The 24,204-nt window shown below is 54.6% G+C and overlaps 1 protein-coding gene and 1 long non-coding RNA gene across 3 annotated transcripts; one reads left to right on the top strand and one right to left on the bottom strand.

Annotated features, from left to right (window-relative positions):
- Position 1: 1 nt before the first annotated feature.
- Positions 2-22,986, top strand: LOC105471610 (inositol polyphosphate-5-phosphatase K). 2 transcript variants are annotated; one of them, XM_011724164.3, is made up of 12 exons: positions 2-470; positions 3,314-3,421; positions 3,732-3,840; positions 8,403-8,519; positions 8,901-9,076; positions 9,626-9,737; positions 10,466-10,575; positions 19,420-19,606; positions 20,737-20,874; positions 21,134-21,217; positions 21,427-21,531; positions 21,708-22,986. In XM_011724164.3, the coding sequence occupies exons 1-12, from the start codon at positions 427-429 to the stop codon at positions 21,762-21,764; spliced, it is 1,347 nt and encodes a 448-aa protein (XP_011722466.2). In that variant the 5' UTR covers positions 2-426; the 3' UTR covers positions 21,765-22,986. The 2 variants fall into 2 exon arrangements, with proteins under 2 accessions (XP_011722466.2, XP_011722476.2); XM_011724174.3 differs by lacking the exon at positions 2-470 and having other exon boundaries at positions 3,739-3,840.
- LOC139359415 (uncharacterized) lies at positions 18,939-24,148 on the bottom strand. Its single transcript, XR_011615311.1, has 2 exons — positions 23,934-24,148; positions 18,939-23,553 (listed from the first exon to the last, which is right to left on the bottom strand). It is a non-coding gene; the product is annotated as an uncharacterized lncRNA (long non-coding RNA).
- Positions 24,149-24,204: the final 56 nt, after the last annotated feature.

Here is a 24,204-nt window from a genome sequence, read left to right as displayed (position 1 = left end):
GAGGAGGCGGCGGCGAAGCGACAACTTCCGCCGGAAAACGGACCCTGGCGCGGGGCACGCTGGGAGCCGCGGACGGCGGGCGCGGGCTGGGCCGGGTCTGGCGGCGGCCGCGCACCCCGCGTCGTCTGGGGTACTGTGGCGTCGTGCGCTGATGACAGGCCCGACACGCCCCCCCTGACGTCCGCGATCCCGTCTTGGCTCAGCCTCTCGCAGCCTTGCGCTCGTGGGAGAGTCCCGCCTCCTCCTGCGAACCGCACCACCCAGAGCCCGGCGTGCGCCCCTGGCCCGTCTCTGACGGAAGCCGGGGCGGAAGGTCGGAGTCCGGAAGAAAAACAGCCCGCGACAGCCGGCAGGGCTACTCTAGCCGGGACCCGCTGGCCGGGAGACGCGAACCTGCCGGACCAGCGCGCGGGGACGACGGCGGCCATGAGCTCGCGGAAGCTGAGCGGGCCGAAGGGCAGGAGGCTCAGGTGAGGAGACGCTGGCGGCAGAGGAGGCCTGCTCGGGGCATCGCTGCCGCCGACCCCCTCGGGCTGCGGGCTGGGGGTGGACGCAGACCGGGAGACAAGGCACCAGACCTCCATGACTGCCTTTGGTTCAGGGGCGCTACCACCTTGTCCCACGCCTGTGTCAGGTGGGCTGCGTTGGGCCCGAGCCTCGCGCCCCCTCTAAGCCGAGGCTGCCAAGCTCGTTCCCACTGGGGCGCAAGCAGGTGTCCCGGTTGCTTTGTGGAGAGGACAGCCGTGTTGGGTTGTTTGAGGTTAAAGACATAACGAGGCCGTCACCTTTCAGCTCTAGGTTAGAAATCTTGTTCCTGCTTCTCATCAGCACATACATCAGGAGGTCTGCCTGATCCCATGGTGATCCCCGGGAACCCGAAATCAGATTGAGATAAGATCCTTTAGTGAAGTGACTTAGCCTGGTCTCTTGCCTGCTCTTTCTCGGGGAACAAGGCTAATCGCCCACTTAGTGTAAGTCACGATGCCTGGATTTGCTGCTAATCGTCGGATTTGAGAGTGGGAACAAGAAATCCGGACTTTTGCTCTCCATCCTCTTAGAGTGAGTCTGAGAAAATAAGTCTCTGAGCAAAAGATCTTTTGTTCCTTAAGCCTCTGTCGGACAGCAGGGGGAGATCGTAAACAAATGAAGCACACGATCTCAGGCTGAGTGCCTGGGCAGGTGGTTTCTGTACAGTGTTGTTTATGCTAACAGGGAGGGACAGGAAGTTGCTTTAAACTGGCCAAGAATTTCTGGAAGTGCCTTTGAGAACGTCGACCTCTAAGAACAGGGTCTGTTGGAGAAGAGATGTTTTGGCGTCATCTGCTCTTTTCTCCCGTCCCCCTGTACCCTCTGCCATTCCAGATCTCCAGCTGCTGCAGGTGCGCCTCATCGTGTGCCTAGGACTCAGGCCAGGCTGTTCCTGGTCTCTGCAGGGTCTGCAGCTCCTGCGTGCTCTGCGTAGCGCACAGTCTGGGGTTTCTTTTTTGTTTTTTTTTTTTTTTGAGACGGAGTCTCGCTCTGTCGCCCAGGCTGGAGTGCGGTGGCGCGATCTCGGCTCACTGCAAGCTCCGCCTCCCGGGTTTACGCCATTCTCCTGCCTCAGCCTCCTGAGTAGCTGGGACTACAGGCGCCCGCCACCGCGCCCGGCTAATTTTTTGTATTTTTAGTAGAGACGGGGTTTCACCGTGGTCTCGATCTCCTGACCTTGTGATCCGCCCGCCTCGGCGTCCCAAAGTGCTGGGATTACAGGCTTGAGCCACCGCGCCCGGCCAAGTCTGGGGCTTCTTGAAGAGCTGCTGTGACTGACTGTTTTGTAAAGACATCTGTAGGTCTCTCCTTCCTCTGAGCCTCTGACTGGATCCCCTGTCATTGAGGCCCCTGATCTAGTTTTCTTGCTTCCCTAAGACTTGTAAGCTGAGGTGGAAAATGTTATCCAACTGATGACTTTTCCCGAGAGAGTCCTTTTTATTTTTCACGGAATCCTACACAGACGTAGAGCATTGACTCTTAAGAGAGATATCAAGAAACCTGTTACTTAAAAACTCCTTGGCCGGGCGCGGTGACTCAGGCCTGTAATCCCAGCACTTTGAGAGGCTGAGACGGGCAGATCACCTGAGATCAGGAGTTCAAGACCAGCCTGGCCGACATGGTGAAACCCTGTCTCTACTAAAAATACAAAAATTATCCAGGTGTGGTGGCACACACCTGTAATCCCAGCTACTTGGGAGGTTGAGGCGGGAGAATCGCTTGAACCTGGGAAGCGGAGGCTGCAGTGAGCCGAGATCGTCCCACTCCACTCTAGTCTGGGCAACAGGGTGAGACTGTCTCAAAAAAAAAAAAAAGGCTCTCTGAAGTGCTTGGCAAAATTGGTTTCTTCCTGGGATCTGCTAGGGAGGAGAGAGGAAGGGAATATGGTGGTGTTATCTCTTTTATTTTTTAAATTCCTCTGCTCTTGTAGTGCTGAGGCCTATCACAAGGTCAAATCTGAACCCCCAGGATCTTCCTGGTGGTCTTAGGAACACTTGGGGTGAGAAGTAGGGATGGGAAGTTGCTGACTGAGCCCTAGATGATCACAGAGGTGTGTGGGTGGCTGGAGGAGCTGATGGAATTAATATATTCCTGGCAGTTCAGCCCCCTAACCCTTCCCTAGCCTGACCTGAAAGTCTTGGGCTCCCTTTGGCAACTCTGCTATATCAGCAGCACCAGTGCTGCCAGGTGTGGGCGGCTGTGAGCCTGCATGGAGGACCCAGTCCAGGGTGGGGATTTCCTGCTTCAGCCGAGAAAGGTGAGGACAGACAGCTGATGGTTCAGTATCCCCATTCCCTCCACTAGCGCAGAAACCCGCATTTCCATCATGAGTGTGGCGGATTGTGGTGACATGAGCAGGCCTAGACCCCATGCACTATCTTTTTTTTTTTTTTTTTCCTTTTGAGACAGAGTCTCATTTTGTCACCCAGGCTGGAGTGCAGTGGCACGATCTCGGCTCACTGCAACCTCCGCCTCCCAGGTTCAAGTGATTCTCCTGCCTCAGCCTCCTGAGTAGCTGGGATTACAGGTGCCTGCCACCATGCTGGGCTAATATTTGTACTTTTAGTAGAGACAGGGTTTCACCATGTTGGCCAGGCTTGTCTCGAACTCCTGACCCCAGGTGATCTGCCCGCCTCGGCCTCCCAAAGTGCTGGGATGACAAGCGTGAGCCACGTGCCCAGCCGACCCTGTGCACTCTCTTATCCTCCTTCCTCCATGACTGGCCGACCCCGTGCACTCTCTTACTCTCCTTCCTCCATGACTTCCCTCTGCTTCCCTTCCACAGCATACATGTCGTGACTTGGAACGTGGCCTCAGCAGCGCCCCCTCTAGATCTCAGTGACCTGCTTCAGCTGAACAACCAGAACCTGAATCTTGACATATATGTCATTGGGTAGGTATCTGCAGGCTCCTTCGCCCTTCCCTGACCAGTCCCGGGTTTCCCTGTGGGAACCACTGTGACCTGCCCTCCTCCGCTTTGGAGTCTGAAGGCCGGGAGCTTTCAGCCTGCTCCAGGGACAGTCCCATGTTTCTGATCCTGGGTCAGCAACGGCAAAGGGGGCTGGAGATCAGCCGGCAGGGGAGGGAGACCTCATGGCCGTCAGAACTCAGGGCTGGAAAGTCTGTGAACACGGTGTTAAATATCTGTGGCAGGGGAAGTAGCCTGGAGGCCAGGGGCCAAGCCTCTGAGCTGGCATGGTCAGTTTGCAGGAACTGAACTCTGGGATCATAAGCCTCCTTTCCGATGCTGCCTTTAATGACTCATGGAGCAGTTTCCTCATGGATGTGCTTTCCCCTCTGAGCTTCGTCAAGGTAACTTGCCAGTTCGTGGGCAATCGACAACTGTGTTTTCACGTCTGCACTGACCCCGCTTGTTTGGTCTGATGTGTTCCTCTTACTCCTACTTAGCCTTTCATGCTGTTTCCCATTTGTTTAAAGGGCTAAACCTCACTTGCACCTGGACCCCTGGGGCTCCTGCCTGCTTTCGCCTTTCTGAGGGAGGTGGAGCTGAGCTGAGTCTCCAGGGGTTGGGTTAACACCTGCATATGTTTCAGCTTGGAAAGATTCTGAGGGGAGGTGCAGCAGGGCTTGTGAACACCTCGGTACTGGCCCCCGCCCCAGCCACCAGTCTCTACTCAAATGCCCGTCCTGAAGTCTCTGAGTGTAATAATACTGCTGTCATTTATCAAGCGCTTACTTGGTGTTAAACATCATAAGTAGCTCTTTATATTATATATGTTATTTTAAAATCGTAACAAGTGTGTTGAAATAGAGGTATTTTGGCCGGGCGCGGTGGCTCAAGCCTGTAATCCCAGCACTTTGGGAGGCCGAGACGGGCGGATCACTAGGTCAGGAGATCGAGACCATCCTGGCTAACACGGTGAAACCCCGTCTCTACTAAAAAATACAAAAAACTAGCCGGGCGAGGTGGCGGGCGCCTGTAGTCCCAGCTACTCAGGAGGCTGAGACAGGAGAATGGCGTGAACCCGGGAGGCGGAGCTTGCAGTGAGCGGAGATCCGGCCACTGCACTCCAGCCTGGGCGACAGAGCGAGACTCCGTCTCAAAAAAAAAAAAAAAAAAAAAAAAAGAAATAGAGGTATTTTACAGAGAAAACCATGGCTCAGAAGTCACATGCACTATCTGGGATTTGGATCCAGGTCTTTCAAACTTTATCACCCAAGTTCTTAACTACTAATACTTTATTGCTATGCTGGTGAACTCTAAGACTGACAGATCTTAGACATGGCTAGCCTGCTGGTGTCATAGGGTATCCTCAGGTCGTACGGGACGTGCACGTCAGATTCTGAGGGTCCAGAAGTTAGGAGAGGGGAGTCAGGTGTGGTGGGTAAAAGTTCTTAGTCTGAGGGAGCAGTATACTCTGCGGTGTCTTTAGACCGTAGGAAAGTCCACAGGAAGGCCCTAGGTTGCTGGATCTTCACCTTGTTTCTGCCCTGCACACCTGAGGGATGAAACCCTCCCATTCACAGCACCTGGTGTACAGCTGCTTAGAAATACCAGAATTCAGGCCGGGCGCGGTGGCTCAAGCCTGTAATCCCAGCACTTTGGGAGGCCGAGACGGGTGGATCACGAGGTCAGGAGATCAAGACCATCCTGGCTAATACGGTGAAACCCCGTCTCTACTAAAAAATACAAAAAACTAGCCGGGCGAGGTGGCAGGCGCCTGTAGTCCCAGCTACTCGGGAGGCTGAGGCCGGAGAATGGCGTGAACCCGGGAGGTGGAGCTTGCAGTGAGCTGAGATCCGGCCACTGCACTCCAGCCTGGGCGACAGAGCGAGACTCTGTCTCAAAAAAAAAAAAAAAAAAAAATACCAGAATTCCCTCTTTCCCCTTTCCCGGATGACTCCTTTTTCAGAATGAATTCAGTCAGCCTAGTTTGCCTGGGGGTACTGGGGCAAGAGCCGTGTATCCTTTGGAGGGGGAGCAGAATGGGGAGGAAAGAATCTAAGGTTTAGAGCTCCTGCGGATAGAAAATGCCAGCGAGAGTCCTTGGTTCCCTCCACATCAAGCCCAGAGGCCTCCTTCTGTAGATGGGGAGCTAGATCCTTACAGAGGACAGAACCACTTCTCTCTCACCCGCCACTCCCTTCGCAAGACTGCAGGCCTCCTTGCTTCTTGGCGGACTGGCAGAGGTTGGTAGGATGGAATTGAGCCAAGGAAATTAGCTCAGCTTGTGGCAGAGACACAGCTCTTTCTACCCATGTGGCCGGCTGAGATTGGGAGGCCAGCCTGAGGGCCTGGCACCCAAAACGGATGCCCTTCTTTCCCCAGCCAACAATCAGGGTGGATGGGTGAGCTCCGTGTAAGCCTCTTCTTAGGTGTGCATTTGCCAGCTATAGACTGAGAAGGGCTGACCCCCTTCCACTGCTCCAGGGCCCCCAGCCACCTCCTGCTAGTCCTTTCTTTGCTCCTCCTACTTCATTTCCTCCAACTAGAACTTTCCCTAGAACTCTCCTGCTTTTCCCACAGCCCCACCCTTTCTCCCAGTCTGACTCTGTCCTGCCCCCACCCCGCCCTCCCCACCCCCACTTTCCTGCTGCTCCTTCACAAAGTGAGCCAGTGTCTTTGTGGTGGAACCCAGTGGCCTAAAACTGCTCTGTGGGTGGGGATTAAGCTGAAACTTTTCCTGAGTCTTTATCAGTCCCCTTGCTTCAGTCCTGACCCTGGGAGTCAGCCCCTCATGGTCCAGCCCGTCCTCCATCCCTGTTGTCCTGTGTGCTTGGGTGGGAGAGAGAGAAGACTGGGGAGGATGGTCGGCTTGAGGACACGTCTGTAGCAACCTCTGGCCAACCTGAAGTTCTCATGCCTCCCTTGCCCAGTGCTGGGTTTGAGGTTCCCCCTGCTTTGACTCCGCTCTGCTAGGGCTCGTGGCCTACAGGATCAAGTTTCATAATTCCTGGAAGGCCCCAGTACACGCTCCCCACCCGGGGATTTCCTCCTTGGCCTCCACACTTCATTCTCCGGAAACAGCGACTCGGGTGCTGGTGGTAGCCAGCCTGAACCTGAGAGGGAGAGCTACTGGCTGCGGCCCATTCCCACCCCACCTTTGGCAGCTGCAGATAGCAGGGATCTTGGCAGTCCTAGCCCCTTGCTGTTGTTTTACAATACAGGTAGCCCTCCTGGTCCCTTAGCCTCCCTAAATCTTAGTCCCTCATCTGCAAAACAGGGACAGTGATTCCTTGCAGGGTTGACAGGAGTAAATGAGAGAGGAGGCATTTGAGCTGCTGTTCGCTCTTCTCCCCAGCCTATGGGCATCTTGAGCTGATGTCCGCTCTTCTCCCCAGCCTGTGGGCATCTTGAGCTGATGTTCGCTCTGCTCCCCAGCCTGTGAGCCTGTGTCCTTACCCACTGGCATTCCCTGGGTATTGCCTTCATGGACACCCAGCTGCACGCGGTATATAGTTACGGGGTTTGGGGAAAACATTTTCTTATTTTCTTTTCACTGAGCTATAATGTACACAGAAAAACATGTAGAAATTCAGTGTACACTTTGATGGATTTTTACACATACCCATGTTACCATCAGCCACATCTAGATAAAGAGCAGACTGGACGTGGTGGCTCACGCCGGTAATCCCAACACTGGGATTACAGAGGCAGGCAGATTGCTTGAACCCAGGAGTTCAAGACCACCCTGGGCAACATGGCAAGACCCTGTCTCTACAAAACAAACAAAAATAGCCGGGCATGGTGGTGCGCATCTGTGGTCCCAGCTACTCAGGAGGCTGAGGTGGGAGGATTGCCTGAGCCGAGGATGTCAAGGCTGCAGCGAGCCGTGATTGCACCACTACACTCCAGCCTGGTAGACAAAGCGAAATCATGTCTCTAAGAGGGAGAAATGGGGGCAGACGGTGGACAAAGAACATTCCCAGGGAGGGAGGGAGGGAAGGGGATAAAGAAGAGCATTTCCAGCACCCTGGAAACCTCTCATGTTCCTTCCTTTACTTTTAAGAATGCTTGGCCTGGCGCAGTGGCTCACGCCTATGATCCTAGCAATTTGGGAGGCTGAGGTGGGCGGATCACGAGGTCAGGAGATCGAGACCATCCTGGCTAACACGGTGAAACCCCATCTCTATTAAAAATACAAAAACTTAGCCGGGTGTGGTGGTGGGCGCCTGTAGTCCCAGCTACTCGGGAGGCTGAGGCAGAAGAATGGCGTGAACCCGGGAGGCGGAGCTTGCAGTGAGAAGAGATCGTGCCACTGGACTCCAGCCTGGGTGACAGAGTGAGACTCCGTCTCAAAAAAAATAAAAAATTAAAAAATTTTAAAAAAAAATGCTTAAACCAAAAAATAATAGCTTTCAGATAATCCCCACAGCGTCTATGAGATAGATTCCTGCTTTATCAATGAGAAAATACACTGAGAAACTTCCTCAATGTCATATACTAAGAATCAGAGCCGTGGTTTGAATCCAGATCTAACTTCAAAGCCAGTATCCTTAGCTGCTGTCCTCTTTCCTCTTTGAGGCCCTAGCAACCCAGGGTTGCAGCCTAAGGGTACCCAGAGGATCTCAGGATAGCATCTCTGAGAGAGGACTAGGCATCCATGGGGCAGTAACTGAAGAGTTGGTGCTCTCCTCATGGCAGGCTGCCCTGGCAGCCTTATCTTCTCTCCCCACCACCCCCAGGCCTAGGAGCAGAATCTAAAACCTCAGCCCCCAGCATGTATCATTTGGCAGCTGAGGAGAAGAATGAAAGGCTTGAAACTCTGAGATTCAAACTGGGATATCGTAGACCCTGGGGCAGGACACTGCATGTAGCTGAGGGCTCTCTAGTGTCCCTAGCACGGGGCTTGGAAGGGATGCACTTGGCCTCTGTGGTTTAATGAGCGACCTTTACCCTCTCTCTCCTGCAGGTCTCCCATGTCCGTATGCAGGGGATTCTCTTACTGGTCTTTGCCAAGTATCAGCATTTGCCCTATATCCAGATTCTGTCGACTAAATCCACCCCCACTGGCCTGTTTGGGTACTGGGTAAGGACGAGCTGTTCTCCGAGTCATGAGCTGGGAAGGGTGTTTGGGTACTGGGTAAGGGCGAGCTGTTGTCCGAGTGTTGAGCTGGGAAGGGCTGGGAACTGTGGTGCTGGGCAAAAGAAAAAGGAAGTGAAAGGAATCTTGGTTCTCTGTCCAGCCCAGTGCATGTTTGTTCTTTTGCCTCACAGTGGGCTTGCTATCCCTGAGGCCAGGTGCGCGAGCTGGGCTCTGTGCATGGAGACGTCACCCTGGGAAGCTTAGTTGCTGTCCATGGGAGACCCTGGGGGAAGTGAGACTGTCTCCCCTCAGGTCTAGGATGTGGAAAGAGGGGTGGTCCAACCCAGAGTAGCTTCCCACTCTTCTGTTGACCTGCTCCACCAGGGGAACAAAGGTGGGGTCAACATCTGCCTGAAGCTTTATGGCTACTATGTCAGCATCATCAACTGCCACCTGCCTCCCCACATTTCCAACAATTACCAGCGGCTGGAGCACTTTGACCGGATCCTGGAGATGCAGAATTGTGAGGGGCGAGACATCCCCAACATCCTGGATCACGAGTGAGCCTGGTTCTGCAGACTGTTCCCCGCCCTCTGCCCCACGCTAACCCAAGCCAGCGTCCTCTGCCCCGTCACGGTTCCCCAGCCAGTGTCAGTCAGTGTTCTGGCTCCCACCCTCTCCCTGCCCCTTCCCTGGTGCCCATCTGCTGTCTCCCCTCGCTTTGCCTGCCTGGGGGCCCCTTCCTCCAGCCCCTCTGTCCTGCCTAGAAACCCTGAACACTTGGGAACAGGTCAAAGCCCTTGAGGTTCCTGAGGTCACCAGGAGGGCTTCTCAGCCTTTCCTTGTGACCAGTTGAGGAGAGGAAGCAAGGGCCACAGCCCGCTCTGTGTTTGCCAGAGCAGGCTCTTTGGTGGGTCTCTTTGGTTTGAATGGTGGTTTAGGAGCCATGAGAACAGTTCCAGAGGACCCACGTGTGCCCTGGTGCCTCACCTGCCCCTCGGGCTTTCTGTGCCCCCGCAGCCCTTGGGTTGAGCAGGCTGAGCCACCTGGTGATCTCCTTTCCCTGACTTTATCACAAATCCTCAGGCTGCCCTCCTTTTTTTCTGAAGCCTCATTATCTGGTTTGGAGACATGAACTTTCGGATCGAGGACTTTGGGTTGCACTTTGTTCGGGAATCCATTAAAAATCGGTGCTACAGTGGCCTGTGGGAGAAGGACCAGGTATCAAGTGAAGGGAGGGCCCCAGGGGGTGATCTGGGCCCACGGTGGGAGCCATGTGAGCTGTGCAGACTGTTGCTAGATGCCCTCGCCGCTGTTTTCCTTTGCCCAGGTCTGGTGGGGGAGGCTGTCTAGCAGGGCTTCGCGTCCAGGGGTGAGGCAGCCACGCCTGCCGGTTCCTGATCTTCACATAGAAGAGCCAGGGTAACAGCCCCTGGGTGTGCTTTAGAATAGGGAGCCAGATGCAGAGCATGAAATGAATTATTTAAAAAAGAAGAAGAATAGGGAACCAGAAGGGCTTTGCACCAGGTGCCACCACGCATCAGCCCATCGTATCCCTGTCGTCTGTCTTTCCCATCCCCAGCCTCGTTTCCCTCCCGGAGGGTGAGATGACCCTTTGGAGGACCCTGGCTCCCCCAGCTTCCCCTCTGACACATGTGTGCTAGTGACCTCCACTAGAGATGGATTTCCAAGTCGGGTCCCTGCAGTCCAAGGACTGGGAAACGGCAGACAGCTGCCTCCCCTAGGCCTTGGTAATGTTTCTGAAAGGATTCACCTGCTCTCTGGTGGGGGTGGGCTGTGAGTAGTCACTGGGGCAGTGGGGCAGTGGAGTGGCATTGCTTGACTCTTGCCCCATTTGTGACGGCATGTGCTGATCCCTTGAATGGAGTGTGGTACTGGGCCATTGGGTCAAGTCTAGAGGGAGACGGGGACTGTGACTTTGTCTGCAGCTCAGCATTGCCAAGAAACATGATCCACTGCTCCGGGAGTTCCAGGAGGGCCGCCTGCTCTTCCCACCCACCTACAAGTTTGATAGGAACTCCAACGACTATGACACCAGGTGAGGAGGAAGCGGGGCCAGAAGGTCTAAGAAGTCAGGTTACATTGGCCCTGCTGGCATGGGCACTGTCTCAGAATAGAAGTGTTAGGGGCCGGGAAGCCGTGTAGCCATCTCCTCTCCAGAGTGGCGCCTCCTGTCCACTTCATGAGGCACTGACTGGGGGAGCCATCCCAGATCTCAGCGAGAGTGGGAGGTAACGCCAGTGCCGGCAAAGGCAGGAGAGGTGTGTGGGGGGTGGGGGTGTTACAGGTAGAACTAGAGGAGAGGGTGGAGCAGCCGCCTCCTGACCTAGGAGGGACTGCACGTCAGCTTCTGGAAACCCCAGACCTTCTGGTCCCCAAACAGGGCAGAAAGCTTGGGCCAACCAGTTACTGGTATTAAGGACCCCTGCCCCAGCCCGTACGTGGGTCAGGTTCTGTGTGAGTAGGTGAAGTAGTGGGTAGAGAATTTCATCAGGATCAGTGAGATCATGAGTCTGGTGGTTAAAAGCACAGCTCTGTCTGACTTTAGACAAAGTGTCAGGCCTCGTTTTGTCATCTATAAAGTGTGGATGACACAGCAGACACCTCATGAGGCTGAGGATTGAAGAAGGCTGGCACCGAGTAACCATGGGAGAGAACTGCTATTGTGACTTTTAGATTCATGCCGGCTGGGCGTGGTAGCCCACGTCTGTAATCCCAGCACTTTGGGAGGCCAAGGCAGGTGGATCACTTAAGGTCAGGAGTTCCAGACCAGCCTGACCAACATGGTGAAACCCCATCTCTACTAAAACTTCAAAAATTAGCCGGATATGGTAGCGTGCGCCTGTAATCCCAGCTACTCAAGAGGCTGAGGCAGGAGAATCGCTTGAACCCGGGAGGCGGAGGTTGCAGTGAGCCGAGATCTCACCACTGCACTCCAGTCTGGGTGACAGGCAAGACTCTGTCTCAAAAAAATAATTATAAAATAAATAGATTCATGTCTTCCCATCATAGATTTACTAAAAACCTTTATAAGAAGCTGAGAAGGGGCCAAGTAACCATCAAAACCTGAGAAAGAACTTCTGGCAACATGTCCCTGACCCAGTTTGGGGCAAGGACCCTCATCTCTTTGAAGAAAGGAAGAGCCCCTTACATGTCATGAGGGTCTTTGTCCCAGCGGGAGCGGCTCGTTCATTCTCCGAGCGGGAGTGTGTCTGTGAGGGAGGCGGGAGGTGCCAGCAGGGCAGCCCAGGCCTTTGGGATTTAGCCAGTGCAGGACAAGAGGTAGAACTCAAGCTTGGTTCTGGAAGTGGTACAGCAAAGCCAAAATATCCTTGCCAAGGAAAGGGGGAAAGAGGGAGCTGACTGAGCAGTGTGGAGCAAGACAGGGTAGGGTTGTGAGCAGGGCCGTCCAGACAAGAGGAGGCAGCGGACGCTGGGGACGGGACCCACCCTGGGCAACAGAGCAGGCAGGAAAGGAGGTAAGAGGCCAGGCTGCGACAGGCTGACCGGCCCAGACCGACAGCTGCAGGGAGACTGCCAGTCTCTGCAGCCATCCATTAGAAACGAGAGTCATGGTGGGAGCTGTAAGGACAGGCTGGGGCCTTGGGTGGGGAGAGGTTGCTTGAAGCCAGGAGTTCAAGACCCACCTGGGCAACATGGTTAGACCCTATCTCTACAAAAATTTAAAAATCAGCTGAGTGGGATATGCCTGTAGTCCCAACTACTCAGGAAAGCTGAGGCAGGAGGATCACTTGAGCCCAGGAGTTAAAGGCTGCAGTGAGCTGAGATTGACCCACTGCACTCCAGCTGGGCAACCCTGTCTCAAAAAAAAAAAAAAAAAAAATTCCTCTTTAAACACTTGCCAGCAGGAAGAGAGGTGCTGGCAGGCCCTACGGCCAGGTGGCCCCTTCTCCCAGCCCTGTGCCAGAGAGGTCTCCAGGAGACTGAAGTTTGTTGGAAAAGCTGGGTCTGGGCTGGAGTTGACAGGGTCTAAAAGGGTAGTGAGCTTTGGAGAAGTTCAAGGACTTCCCCAGGGAGCTCACCCAGTGAGTGGCAGAGCTGGGGCTCAGACTGATCTCTGAATCTATAGCCCACAGTGCTTTCGTCAAGCCCATTGTGCGTCAGGATTCATGGTCATCCTTGCCAGCAACAGCAAAAAGGATGGCACGGTGAGGAAGGCAGACTCCTGCTAAGGAGGAGGCACACACCTATTTCTAAATAACAGCTCACCGTGATTGGCGGGCAGGCGTGCACCCAGGCTTTGCCTGTGTCAGTTCTTACCATGTCCTCTTTAGGTAGACAGTGTCACTATTGACTGTTTACACAGAAGGCAACTGAGTCTCAAAGAATATATAAGTAAGGAGCAATAGACTTCATCACTGCATGAGGATTGGAACTCATATCTGTGTCTGTCGACTCATGAGCCTTCAGTACTTCCCTTTGGCTGGAGCCCAGGAAATGCAAGAATGTCCGGGCAAGAACAGGGGACATGGTAACTGAAATACTCCTGGCTGGGGCCAGGGTCCAGAGGCAGCTGGGAGTTCCTGCAGTGAGCAGGGCCTGAGCCCACCTGGGGCAGAGACATTCCTATCTAATGAAACTGTTATTTTATCCTTGAAAACCCAGTTGAGACATCACTTTTCCTAGGACGCCTTCCCCCATCTCACTGAGAGTTCCTTTCCTGCCCTGTGCCGCTCCCAGCCTCGCGCACGCCATGCTCTCAGTGTTGCTTTTAAGCAACACTGTACCTTTTAAGCAACAGTGTACCTTTCTTACTGTACTGTGATGGCCCAGAGAGCAGAGACGATCTGATTTAGGACCATCCCTGGGAGTAGCACAGTGCCTGGCATATGTTACCAAGTCCGGGAGTTAGTCAGTAGAAGGTTTCCAGAACTGCGTGCAGAAGGTTGGAGCAAATGTTAAGGAGGCGGACAGCTAACGCTAGGAGAGGCCTGTCAGACTTCCTGTCAGGAGAGTATCTTGAAGGAAGCACAGAGTTTGGCAGAAAGCAGAGGGCAGGCTTTCCAGTCAGACAGCACACTTACCAGAGGCACCTGCAGGGGCCGGTCTGATGAAGTGACCGAGCATGAGTGTGCTGGGCCAGCGACTACAGTGTTCCCAAGCCAAGATGTAATGAGAGGCTAGCTCCCTTATAGGGGAGGGCGAAAGGGCTGAGGGCAGGGTGGGAATCCTGCTAAAGTCCCGGATTACACTGGAGTTTTGTTACAGTTGCCACTATGAGCCCAAACTGTTTTATTTTTTCCAGACAGAGTTTCCCTCTTGTTGCCCAGGCTGGAGTGTAACGGCATGATCTTGGCTCGGTGCAACCTCTGCCTCCCGGGTTCAAGTGATTGTCCTGCCTCAGCCTCCTGAATAGCTGGTGATACCCCATCTCTGCTAAAAATACAAAAAATTAGCCAGGCACCCGCCACCATGCCTGGCTAATTTTTTGTATTTTTAGTGGAGGTGGGGTATCACCATGATAGAGAGACCCCTCCCCCTACAAAATTCTTTTCAAAGACCACGTGGCCAGGTGCGGTGGCTCACGCCTGTAATCCCAGCACTTTGGGAGGCCGAGAGGGGTGGATCACGAGGTCAGGAGATTGAGACCATCCTGGCTAACACGGTGAAACCCCGTATCTACTAAAAATACAAAAAATTAGCTGGGCGTGGTGGCGGGCGCCTGTAGTCCCAGCTACCCAGGAAGCTGAGGCAGGAGAATGGCCTAAACCCGGGAGGCGGAGCTTGCAGTGAGCTGAGATCGTGCCACTGCACTCCAGCCTGGGCAACACCGCGAGACTCCGTCCCAGAAAAAAAAAAAAAAAAGAATGAACAATACAGGTCCCCAGTGATCAGCCTGGCCATGGCAAGGAAAAGGAAGAAAGGAGGGTGGGGGCGAGCTGAGAGTCGTGAGGAGGAAGGAAAGACAGGCTGTGGTCAGGACTTGGGGAGGATCCTTACATGACAGCAAACGTGGGCTCCCAACCATCACAGGGAAGTAAGGGAGGGAGAATGCTTTGAAAGAATGTCCGCCGGGCGCGGCGGCGGCTCAAGCCTGTAATCCCAGCAGTTTGGGAGGCCGAGGCGGGCGGATCACGAGGTCAGGAGATCGAGACCATCCTGGCTAACACGGTGAAACCCCATCTCTACTAAAAAATACAAAAAAAAAACTACCCGGGCGAGGTGGCGGGCGCCTGTAGTCCCAGCTACTCGGGAGGCTGAGGCAGGAGAATGGCGTAAACCTGGGAGGCGGAGCTTGCAATGAGCTGAAATCTCACCACTGCACTCCAGCCTGGGTGACAGAGTGAGACTCCGTCTCAAAAAAAAAAAAAAAAAAGAAGGTGCATTCGTGTGGTTCATTACCCAGTTTTTTTGTTTGTTTGAGACGGAGTCTCGCTCCGTTGCCCAGGCTGGAGTGCAGTGGTGAGATTTCAGCTCACTGCAAGCTCCGCTTCCTGGGTTCACGCCGTTCTCCTGCGTCAGCCTCCTGAGTATCTGGGACTATAGGCGCCCGCTACCACGCCCAGCTAATTTTTGTATTTTTAGTAGAGATGCGGTTTCACCGTGCTAGCCAGGATGGTTTCGATCTCCGGACGTGATCCGCCCGCCTCGGCCTCCCAAAGTGCTGGGATTACAGGAGTCAGCCACCATGCCCGGCCCTTTGTTTGTTTTCGAGAGGGAGTCTTGCCCTGTTTCCCAGGCTGAAATTCAACAGTGCGATCTTGGCTCACTGAAACCTCCGCTTCCCAGGTTCAAGGAATTCTCATGTCTCAGCCTCCTGAGTAGCTGGAGTTACGCCGCCACGCCCAGCTAATTTTTTTTTGTATTTTCAGTAGAGATGGGGGTTTCGCCATGTTGTCCAGGCTGGTCTCGAACTCGTGATCTTGTGATCCACCCGCCTCAGCCTCCCAAAGTGCTGGGACTACAGGCGTGAGCCACTGTGCCCGGCCAATTTTTGTTTTGTTTTGTTTTGTTTTTTTGAGACAGAGCCTTGCTCTGTTGCCCAGGCTAGAATGCAACAGTGCAATCTCGGCTCACTGAAACCGCTTCCCAGGTTCAAGCGATTCTCCTGCTTCAGCCTCCCGTGTAGCTGGGATTACAGGCGCCCGCCACCACACCCAGCTAGTGTGTGTGTGTGTGTGTGTGTTTAGTAGAGATGGGGTTTCACCATGTTGGCCAGGCTGGTCTTGAACTCCTGACCTTGTGATCCGCCTGTCTCAGCCTCCCAAAGTGCTAGGATTACAGGCATGAGCCACCACACCCAGCCCCATTACCAAGTTGGAAGCATTGCTAGGCACCTGGTGTCCAAGGCAGATTGAGGGACGCAGTGTCTGTAGTCTCTGGGATGGGAATACCACATTCCAGTGCCCTCTGAACACTCCTTAGAAGAGTGAAAGGTTGGAAACGACCCAAGGATCCAACAAGCAGACCAGGGTTAGTCAGAGTTCCCGCTTCTCGACCACTCCCTTGACACCCTTTAATTTCGTTGTTGCTCTTTGAAGTAAGTACTGTTATCACCCCATCTGAACAGTTGAAGAAACTGAGGCTTAAAGAAATGAAGTCACTTGCCCAGGGGCATACAGCTCTTAATTAACAGGACAGAATCTTCCCCCAACTGGTCCCTGATTCTAAAGGCTGAGCTCACCACGACGCCAGTCTCCTCAGTTGCTAGAGTACTTAACTCTTACTGTTGAAGGGACAGCAGTACATTGGGAACATTTATATAAAATAGCAGTTGAATAGGCCGGGCGCGGTGGCCTACGCCTGTCATCCCCACACTTTGGGAGGCCATGGTGGATGGATCACCTGAAGACCAGAGTCGGAGACCAGCCTGACCAACATGGTGAAATGCCATAGTTGCGCATGGCCGGGCGCGGTGGCGCATGCCTGTCATCCCAGCACTTTGGGAGGCCAAGGTGGGCGGATCATGACGTCAGGAGTTCAATACCAGCCTGGCCAGCATGGTGAAACCCAGTTTACTAAAAATACAAAAATTAGCCGGGCGTGGTGGTGCATGCCTGTAATCCCAGATACTTGGGAGGCTGAGACAGGAGAATCACTTGAATCCGGGAGGCAGAGGTTGCAGTGAGTGCGCCACTGCACTCCAGTCTGGGTGACAGAGTGAGACTCCGTCTCAAAAAAAAAAAAAAAAAATTGTAGTTGAATAAAAGAGGAGACAACAATAGTGTTTCCAACTGATTGCGAGTATATGGAGCTGTAAACATTAGATGGGCATTTTTGAGGGACAAGCTTGAGCTTGGGTTTTTAGTAAGTGTACCTGGTTATTGAGTACCTGTGTGCCAGGATCTGTGTGAATGCTGGGGATACACAGGACACTCCAACAGCCAAGTCCTTGCCTTCAGGGCTCACACACTAAGTGACGTGCTGAGTGGGAAACAGAAAATTGCAATATAGTGTAATCGTATAATACTGGTATAAAATGCTTCAAAAGCAAAAAGATGAGGTCCGGGATGGCTTTGGCAGAGGCCTCTCCCTGGTGAAGAACGGTGTTCCAGGCAGCAAGTACCACAAAAGCAAAGGTCCAGAGGCTTGAGAAAGTCAGCAAGGTGGAGTGGGTGTGGGGAAGTGGTGTGAGATGAAGGATGGGGGTGGTCAGACTCCTGAGCCCCTTGAAAGCCCCACTTGGGGACTTAAACTTTATTCTGGAGGCAGTGAAGACACCTTAAAGGTTCTAAAATAGCCAGGTGCCCTGGCACACGCCTGTGGTCCCAGCTGGTCAGGAGGCGGAGCTGGGAGGGTTGCTTGAAGCACAGGCGTGTGAAGCTGCAGTGAGTTAGGATTGTGCCCCCGCACTCAGCCTGGGCAACACAGTGAGGCCCTGTGGATAGATCAGTAGATGAGGTGACATGTGAGACCCTGTCTACAGATTTATTGATTGACCCAATCAGGCTGTTTTATTCTGGGCTCATTCAAGAAAGGGGATTGTCCACCAAGGGGGAGGAACCCAGAAACAGCAGCTGTCCTGCTCCCCCTACCACACACGCAGCCCACCTCCAGAACTCAGGGCTACCGGGCCAAGCTGAAACTGCCCCAGTAGTCGCTTGGGAAGGCTGGATTACGGGTCAGAGACTTTTCTTTGGTCAACTTCAGTTACCTAGAGGAGGAATGCATTTTGTCTCCAGAGCTGTATGACCTCTTCCAAACCCCGGTGGGAGGTCTCTCAGTCAACTTTTCTTTTATTTGGAGACAGAGTCTCGCTCTGTTGCTCAGGCTGGAGTGCAGTGCTGCGATCTCGGCTCACTGCAACCTCCACCTCCCAGGTTCAAGCGATTCTCCTGCCTCAGCCTCCCGAGTAGCTGGGATTACAGGCACCCGCCACCATGCCTGGCTAATGTTTGTACTTTTAGTAGAGACAGCGTTTCACCATGTTGGCCAGGATGGTCTCGATCTCCTGACCTCATGATCCGCCTGCCTCAGCCTCCCAAAGTGGTGGGATTACAGGCGTGAGCCACCACACCCGGCCTCAGTCGACTCTTAAGAGGAAATCATAAAGGCCAGTGTGCATGGGGAGCTCATTTTGCACCAACCAGTGTGCTAAACATTTTATGTACTTGATCTCATTTAGTCATCTCAGCAACCCTTTGCAGCAACTACTGTTACTCCCTCCATTGGCAGACGAGGAAGCTGAGGCCTGAAGAGGTTAGTTTGGTGGTTAAGAGCACATGCTCGGCCGGGCGCGGTGGCTCAAGCCTGTAATCCCAGCACTTTGGGAGGCCGAGACGGGCGGATCACGAGGTCAGGAGATCGAGACCATCCTGGCTAACACAGTGAAACCCCGTCTCTACTAAAAAATACAAAAAACTAGCCGGGCGAGGTGGTGGGCACCTGTAGTCCCAGCTACTCGGGAGGCTGAGGCAGGAGAATGGCGTGAACCCGGGAGGCGGAGCTTGCAGTGAGCTGAGATCCGGCCACTGCACTCCAGCCTGGGCGACAGAGCGAGACTCCGTCTCAAAAAAAAAAAAAAAAAAAAGAGCACGTGCTCTGTAGTCGTGCTGGCTGGCCCTGTATCCTGACTCCACCAGTTAATAGCTTGTGACTTTGGGAAAGGTGCTTCCCTTCTGAGCTCAGTCTGTGTCTCTACTTGTAAAGAGAGCATGATATACCCAGGCACAGTGGCCCATGCCTTCTAATCCCAACGTTTTGGAAGGCTGAGATGGGAAGATCATTTGAGGCCAGCAGTTCAAAACTAGCCTGGGAAACACACTGTGTTTACAAAAAACTGTTTAAAAATTCGCTAGGCATGGTGCCACGCACCTAGAGTCCCAGCCACTCAGGAGGGTGAGGTGTATTGCTTGAGCCCAGTAGTTTGAGGCTACAGTAAGCTGGGATGGCACCACTGCACTCCAGCCTGGATGACACAGCAAGACCTTGTCTCTTTAAAAAAAAAAAAAAAAAAAAAAAGGTATGGTAACAGTCCAGATCACAGGCATCGTCTGGTAAGCATTTCCTACGTGCTTCCCTTCCCTTTCCTGAGGTATCCTTCTAGTATGCAGGGCAGTCAGATTCAAGCTCAGGTCTGTCCAGTCTCAGAATCCCAGACGTCAGCTGCTTTGATCCACTGCTGCATTTGCTCAAAAAAGAGCAAATGAAATGAAATGTTTGAGTCACAATCTGACCCTAAAAACATAAGCTGAACATACAGAGGGTCCTGGCTAAGTCTGACAAGGGCCGGCATACCTTGGATTCTGTTGGGCACCTTCCTGCCTGCTGCCATGCTCCCTCCGGCTCTGGCCTGGGGTCTGTGGCTGCCAGTGGGTGCTGGAGTTTGGGGCTCCAGCAAGCTCTCGTGGGCTCCTTGCTGCTCTTATGCCAACCTTTCTTCTCTCCCCATCCCTCCTCTTTCTGCCTCCTGCCCCCGCAGTGAGAAAAAACGCAAGCCTGCGTGGACCGATCGCATCCTGTGGAGGCTGAAACGGCAGCCCCAGGCTGGCCCCGACACTCCCAGACTGCCGGCCCCAGACTTCTCCCTGTCTCTGAGGAGCTACAGCAGCCACATGGTGTACAGCATCAGCGACCATAAGCCTGTCACCGGCACTTTCGACTTGGAGGTGAACTTCCAGGCTGCCTGATACTTGCCAGAGGAGTAGCTATGCTGGCCACATCCCCAGGCCCTCCATCCCTGGATTCGAATGTCAGCCAGTCCCCCAGGGGAGACCTGTGGAGGCCATGATTGCCTTTCCTGCCAGGTCAGATATCCCAGCTCCTCTTAGGAGCCGTTGGTGGCTCTGTCAAAAACGTGTTCAAACCCTTTGTGAAAAGGTTTCCATTTCCTTTGGGTATTCTCCCTTGGGGCTAATGAGTTCCATTAGGCTTATTACCCAATGTGAGAAGTAGGACTTCTTTTATTTGTCCTAAACCTATCTGGATCAAGTTGCAATGGGAGCTCCCTCCACCCCTGCGTCCTTGTATCTTGCTGTCTAAACGACCAAGGTGCTGGCCTCCTTCAGGCTGCTGCCTGTCAGCCTTCACATGTTCATACAGGTTTACCGGCGTGCGTGTGCGTGTGCGTGTGTGTGCGTGTGCGTGTGCGTGCGTGCGTGCGTGTCTCTCGTTCTGCCGTCCAGGTTGGAATACAGTGGTGGCATCACAGCTCACTGCAGCCTCCACCTCCTGGGCTCAAGTGATCGATCCTTCCACCTCAGCCTCCCTGGTAACGGGACTGCAGGTGCCACCACGCCTGGCTACGTTTTGTATTGTTTGTAGACGCAGGGTTTCACCATGTTGCCCAGGCTGGTCTCGAGCTCCTGGGCTCAAGTGATCCTCCCAAACTGTTGGGATTATGGGCGTGAGCCACCATGCCCGGCCCACACTGGTTTCTCTGTTGTGTTCTTGCACATTCACAGCTGTTCTCACCAGAGCAGCCCCCATGTGGGGCTTTGGGTCAGATACCCAGGAGGCCTGACAGCAGCTGCCTGGCCACCTCCTTAAGCCTCTCAGCCGAGCCTCTGCTCTCTGCCATTCCTACCCCCGCCATTCCCTGACAGGGCCGGCCACCCTCCTGACTGGTGTATGGCCCTCTTTCCTGCTGGCCAGCCAAAGCCCGCTGGAGCAGCCCAGCGGAGTCCTGTGCCCACCCCCTCTGGGTGCCCCACCTTCCCCGCTATGTTGGAAGGGCACAGTGAGGAACACTTGGCCTCAGAGGAGGGAATGATTCAGCCCCTCCCACCCCCGTGTCTAGCTGAAGCCATTGGTGTCTGCTCCGCTGATTGTCCTGATGCCCGAGGACCTGTGGACCGTGGAGAATGACATGATGGTCAGCTACTCGTCAACCTTGGACTTCCCCAGCAGCCCGTGGGACTGGATTGGACTGTACAAGGTGATGTGGTGGCAAGGCAGGGAGTCCATCAGCAACGGCCCCCAGTTCGTCCTTCCCGAGGGCTCCTGGGAGCTGGGCAGATGCTGACAAACACCCTCGTCCACCCCAGCGGTTCTTCTGTAGCTAAGGGCTGGCAGGGAAGGGCAGCGGGGAGGCGTACAGTACAGTAGCCAGGCCCAGCGGTGAGACTCTTCTCCTTAGGACTTGCCTAGCATCCCATGTCCTCCCTGACCACTGATGGCCTGACTCCCCCTCACAGGTGGGGCTGCGGGACATTAATGACTACGTGTCCTACGCCTGGGTTGGGGACAGCCAGGTCTCCTGCAGCGACAACCTGAACCAGGTACGTCACCAGCAGGCGGGCCTGCCTCAGCACTCCTGTCTCCTGGAAGGAACAGGGTGCTGGATAACTTGTCACTCCGAGCTGGGCTCCGCCTCAGCACTCCTGTCTCATGGGAGGAACAGGGTGCTGGATAACTTGTCACTCCGAGCTGGGTGGAGCCCAGAGCCCTGGAACTGACCCCAGTCCTGTCCATCCCCCTCCCCCTCCAGGTTTACATCGACATCAGCAATATCCCTGCAACTGAAGATGAGTTTCTCCTCTGTTACTACAGCAACAGTCTGCGTTCTGTGGTGGGGATAAGCAGACCCTTCCAGGTAAGTGATGCTGGTGAGGGAAGCGGGAGCGGGAGGGCTTGAGCCCATCGTCGGTTCCCTGAGGCCCAGGCCTGGGGCCAGCCTGTACGTGAGGAGCCGCTGCAGTGGAGGAATGGGGTGATGGAAAGCAGAGGAAGGCCCACTCTCCACTTCCACCACCTGCTTTACCCCTGCAGATCCCGCCTGGCTCCTTGAGGGAGGACCCACTGGGTGAAGCACAGCCACAGATCTGAGCCAGGATGGGAGTGAATCCCAGGAGGCGGCCAGAGCTGGCAGCCAGCTCTGCCTTTCGACTGCCAGGAGTGCTGGGGGCCCAGCCTGACCCCCTGAAGAGACAGCCAAGTGTCCTCCGCATACGCCTCCCAGAGTGAGCTCTAGCCAGACTCCTTTGCTCTCTCCACTACTCATCTCTGGAATTAGCCACTTAAATACAGGTTTTTGTTGCTGAGATGTGAGTGAAACCAGCTAGTGCATCAACAGCGAAGACCTGGGGACAGTTCTGCGTCTTATTTCTGGATTCCTACCCCCTCTTCTAGTCTAGCCCAAGTAGTCCCGCCAGGCACATGCCCCATTTGGCACAGGCCTGCATTCTTGTCGTGCCGTCCTGGGCCTCAGGCTGTCTGGGCGGGGAGATGCTCACATTCGTACAGGCTACATAGACTGGTGCAAGCAGTGCTGGTTTCCAGGAGTCTTGGCATCTCATAGCTTGTCCCGGGAGGAGTGAACAGAGGGTCTGGATTCCTGCTCTCAGCAAAAGCAGTCTGACCCCTCTGGCCAGGCTCTTACGTCATGGTTGTGAGGAGGCTGATGAGGGTCCTTCGGCCAGCACAACCTTCCTCTCTACCCACGGCGTGGAGTCTGACCCAGGAAGTTCCAGAGCCTGAACAGAGAGAACTGGGAAGGATCTAGGTTCGCTTCTGCTGGTAGCTTGAGTCCCATGCCTCCGCCCTGCCGGCTGAGGAAGGGGTGACAGGTGGTCAAGGAGCTGTGGCCACAGAGTTTTCCAGGGTGGTCCTCGTCAGGTTAGGTGCATATGCACCACCCTTGTCAAGAGTCATTGACGACAGCCCCCCTCTGGACCCCCCAGGACCTCAAAGTGGGGGCAGGCAGAAGGGAGAACCAGCTCAAGACATTTTGGAGGATCTGGCCCTGGGGGTCTTCAGAGAGCACTCTCTAGAGGCTTTGTGGACATGGTCTGTCCCCACATCCACCACTTGCCTCCTGCCGTGGTCACTCGGCAGCCCTTTTCCCAGAAGAAGACACCTCTGGGAGCCTGCTCAGTGCTTGTCCTGCCATCCTGTGTCCTGAGACTGAGGGTCACTCCAGCTGCTCTGTGTTGCTTACTCTCCCCCTCAAGCCTCTGTATGAAGAACTGTCCCCTGACTTCCGGCAGGCCATGGCTGGCTGTTTTGTGACTGTTACATTGTGCAGGGGTAATTAGAAGCGTGGCTTTTACACTTGTGTGTGACTGATGATTGGGGGGTGGGGGGTACAGTGGTGGGCCTGGGACTCGCTGTAGACTCCAGGAACAGGGGCCCTGGGATCCCAACTAGACTTCTGTGTCTGAGATTTGCAGAAGTGGCCAGGATTGGGGCTAGGATGAGGTTCCAGAATGGTGAGCCTCTGGGGCGCTAACCAGGTGGAGCATGCCGTCTATGCCAGTGGCGGCTTCATGGACTCTGCTAAGTCGAATGAGCTCTCGTTCATCCCTCCTGACCCGCTGCCCCGCATACCCTGGGTGTGGAGCCTTCTTCCTGCGTTAACCGGTCCAGAATGTCACCATCTTCTCTTTCTGCCCCACTTCTCACACCCTTCTTGCTGAATTTTCCCCCACGGTAATCTATGCCTGCCCCCAGCACATACACCTAGGGACCTCCAAAGCCCTCACCTGCCCGCCTGTTCCTTCTCACACACACAGCCATCGGGAGGGTTGCCGTCTGGCACCCTTCGTTGGGCAGACAGCAAAGCCAAGGCTCAGAGAAGTGGTGCAGTCTCTTCAAAGTTCCAGGCACCTGTGGTTTCCTGCAGGACCAGGAACAGGAAAGGGATCTGAACCCACCCGCAGAGCGGTCTCAGTAGTCTGAAAATACAGATGATGTCCCTATTCTCAAGATTATTGTGGGAGAACCATTGCAAAAAGTAGATCGCGCTAGACCCGCCTCCCCGTTCAGATTAATGCAGCCCTGGGGCTTGACCCAGGGGTCCCCCCACATGCTCACCTCCCCCGTGGTGAACTGAGGCCCCCACACACCCTGCCTCCTGTGAGGGAGGGGTGAGCCCAGCAGTGATTGAGAGGCGGAAAGGGGAAGCGGGGGTGCTCTCCGTCTTCTGGGCCCCAGTCAGGATATGGCCGCTCTGGGTCCACCCCGACCCACTGGGTGGAAACAGGAAATGAGTGAGACCTGGTGTGCACTGGGTCTACGCCTGGCTCCACGGCTGATAAGGGCCATTGTGTGGCCGCTGGGGATGAGCCTGCCCTGGATAGATGTGCTTCCTGGAGGAAGGAAGGAGGGCTTGCTAGCCTTTCCGGGGCGGGGGAAGCTGTGGGGAGACAGAAGGGTGCCGAGGGGAAGGCCCCTGCCTATGGGGCTGTCGGTGCCAGCACACGCCCACGCCCTTCCTATGCCAGCCTCTCCCTCTGGAAAGGTCTGTTCCCCTATCCACTTCCCTGTT

The sequence above is a fragment of the Macaca nemestrina genome, chromosome 17 (genome assembly GCF_043159975.1).
Source record: "Macaca nemestrina isolate mMacNem1 chromosome 17, mMacNem.hap1, whole genome shotgun sequence".
NCBI lineage: Eukaryota > Metazoa > Chordata > Mammalia > Primates > Cercopithecidae > Macaca > Macaca nemestrina.
This window is presented reverse-complemented; position numbering and strand designations above follow the sequence as displayed.

Excerpts from the sequence above, each read along its gene's own strand:
- LOC105471610 (XM_011724164.3), top strand. The coding sequence starts at position 427 with ATGAGCTCGCGGAAGCTGAGCGGGCCGAAGGGCAGGAGGCTCAG. Across the intron at positions 3,422-3,731 it reads CTTGACATATATGTCATTGG|TTTGCAGGAACTGAACTCTG; the intron begins GTAGGTATCTGC and ends TGGCATGGTCAG. Across the intron at positions 3,841-8,402 it reads CCCCTCTGAGCTTCGTCAAG|GTCTCCCATGTCCGTATGCA; the intron begins GTAACTTGCCAG and ends TCTCTCCTGCAG.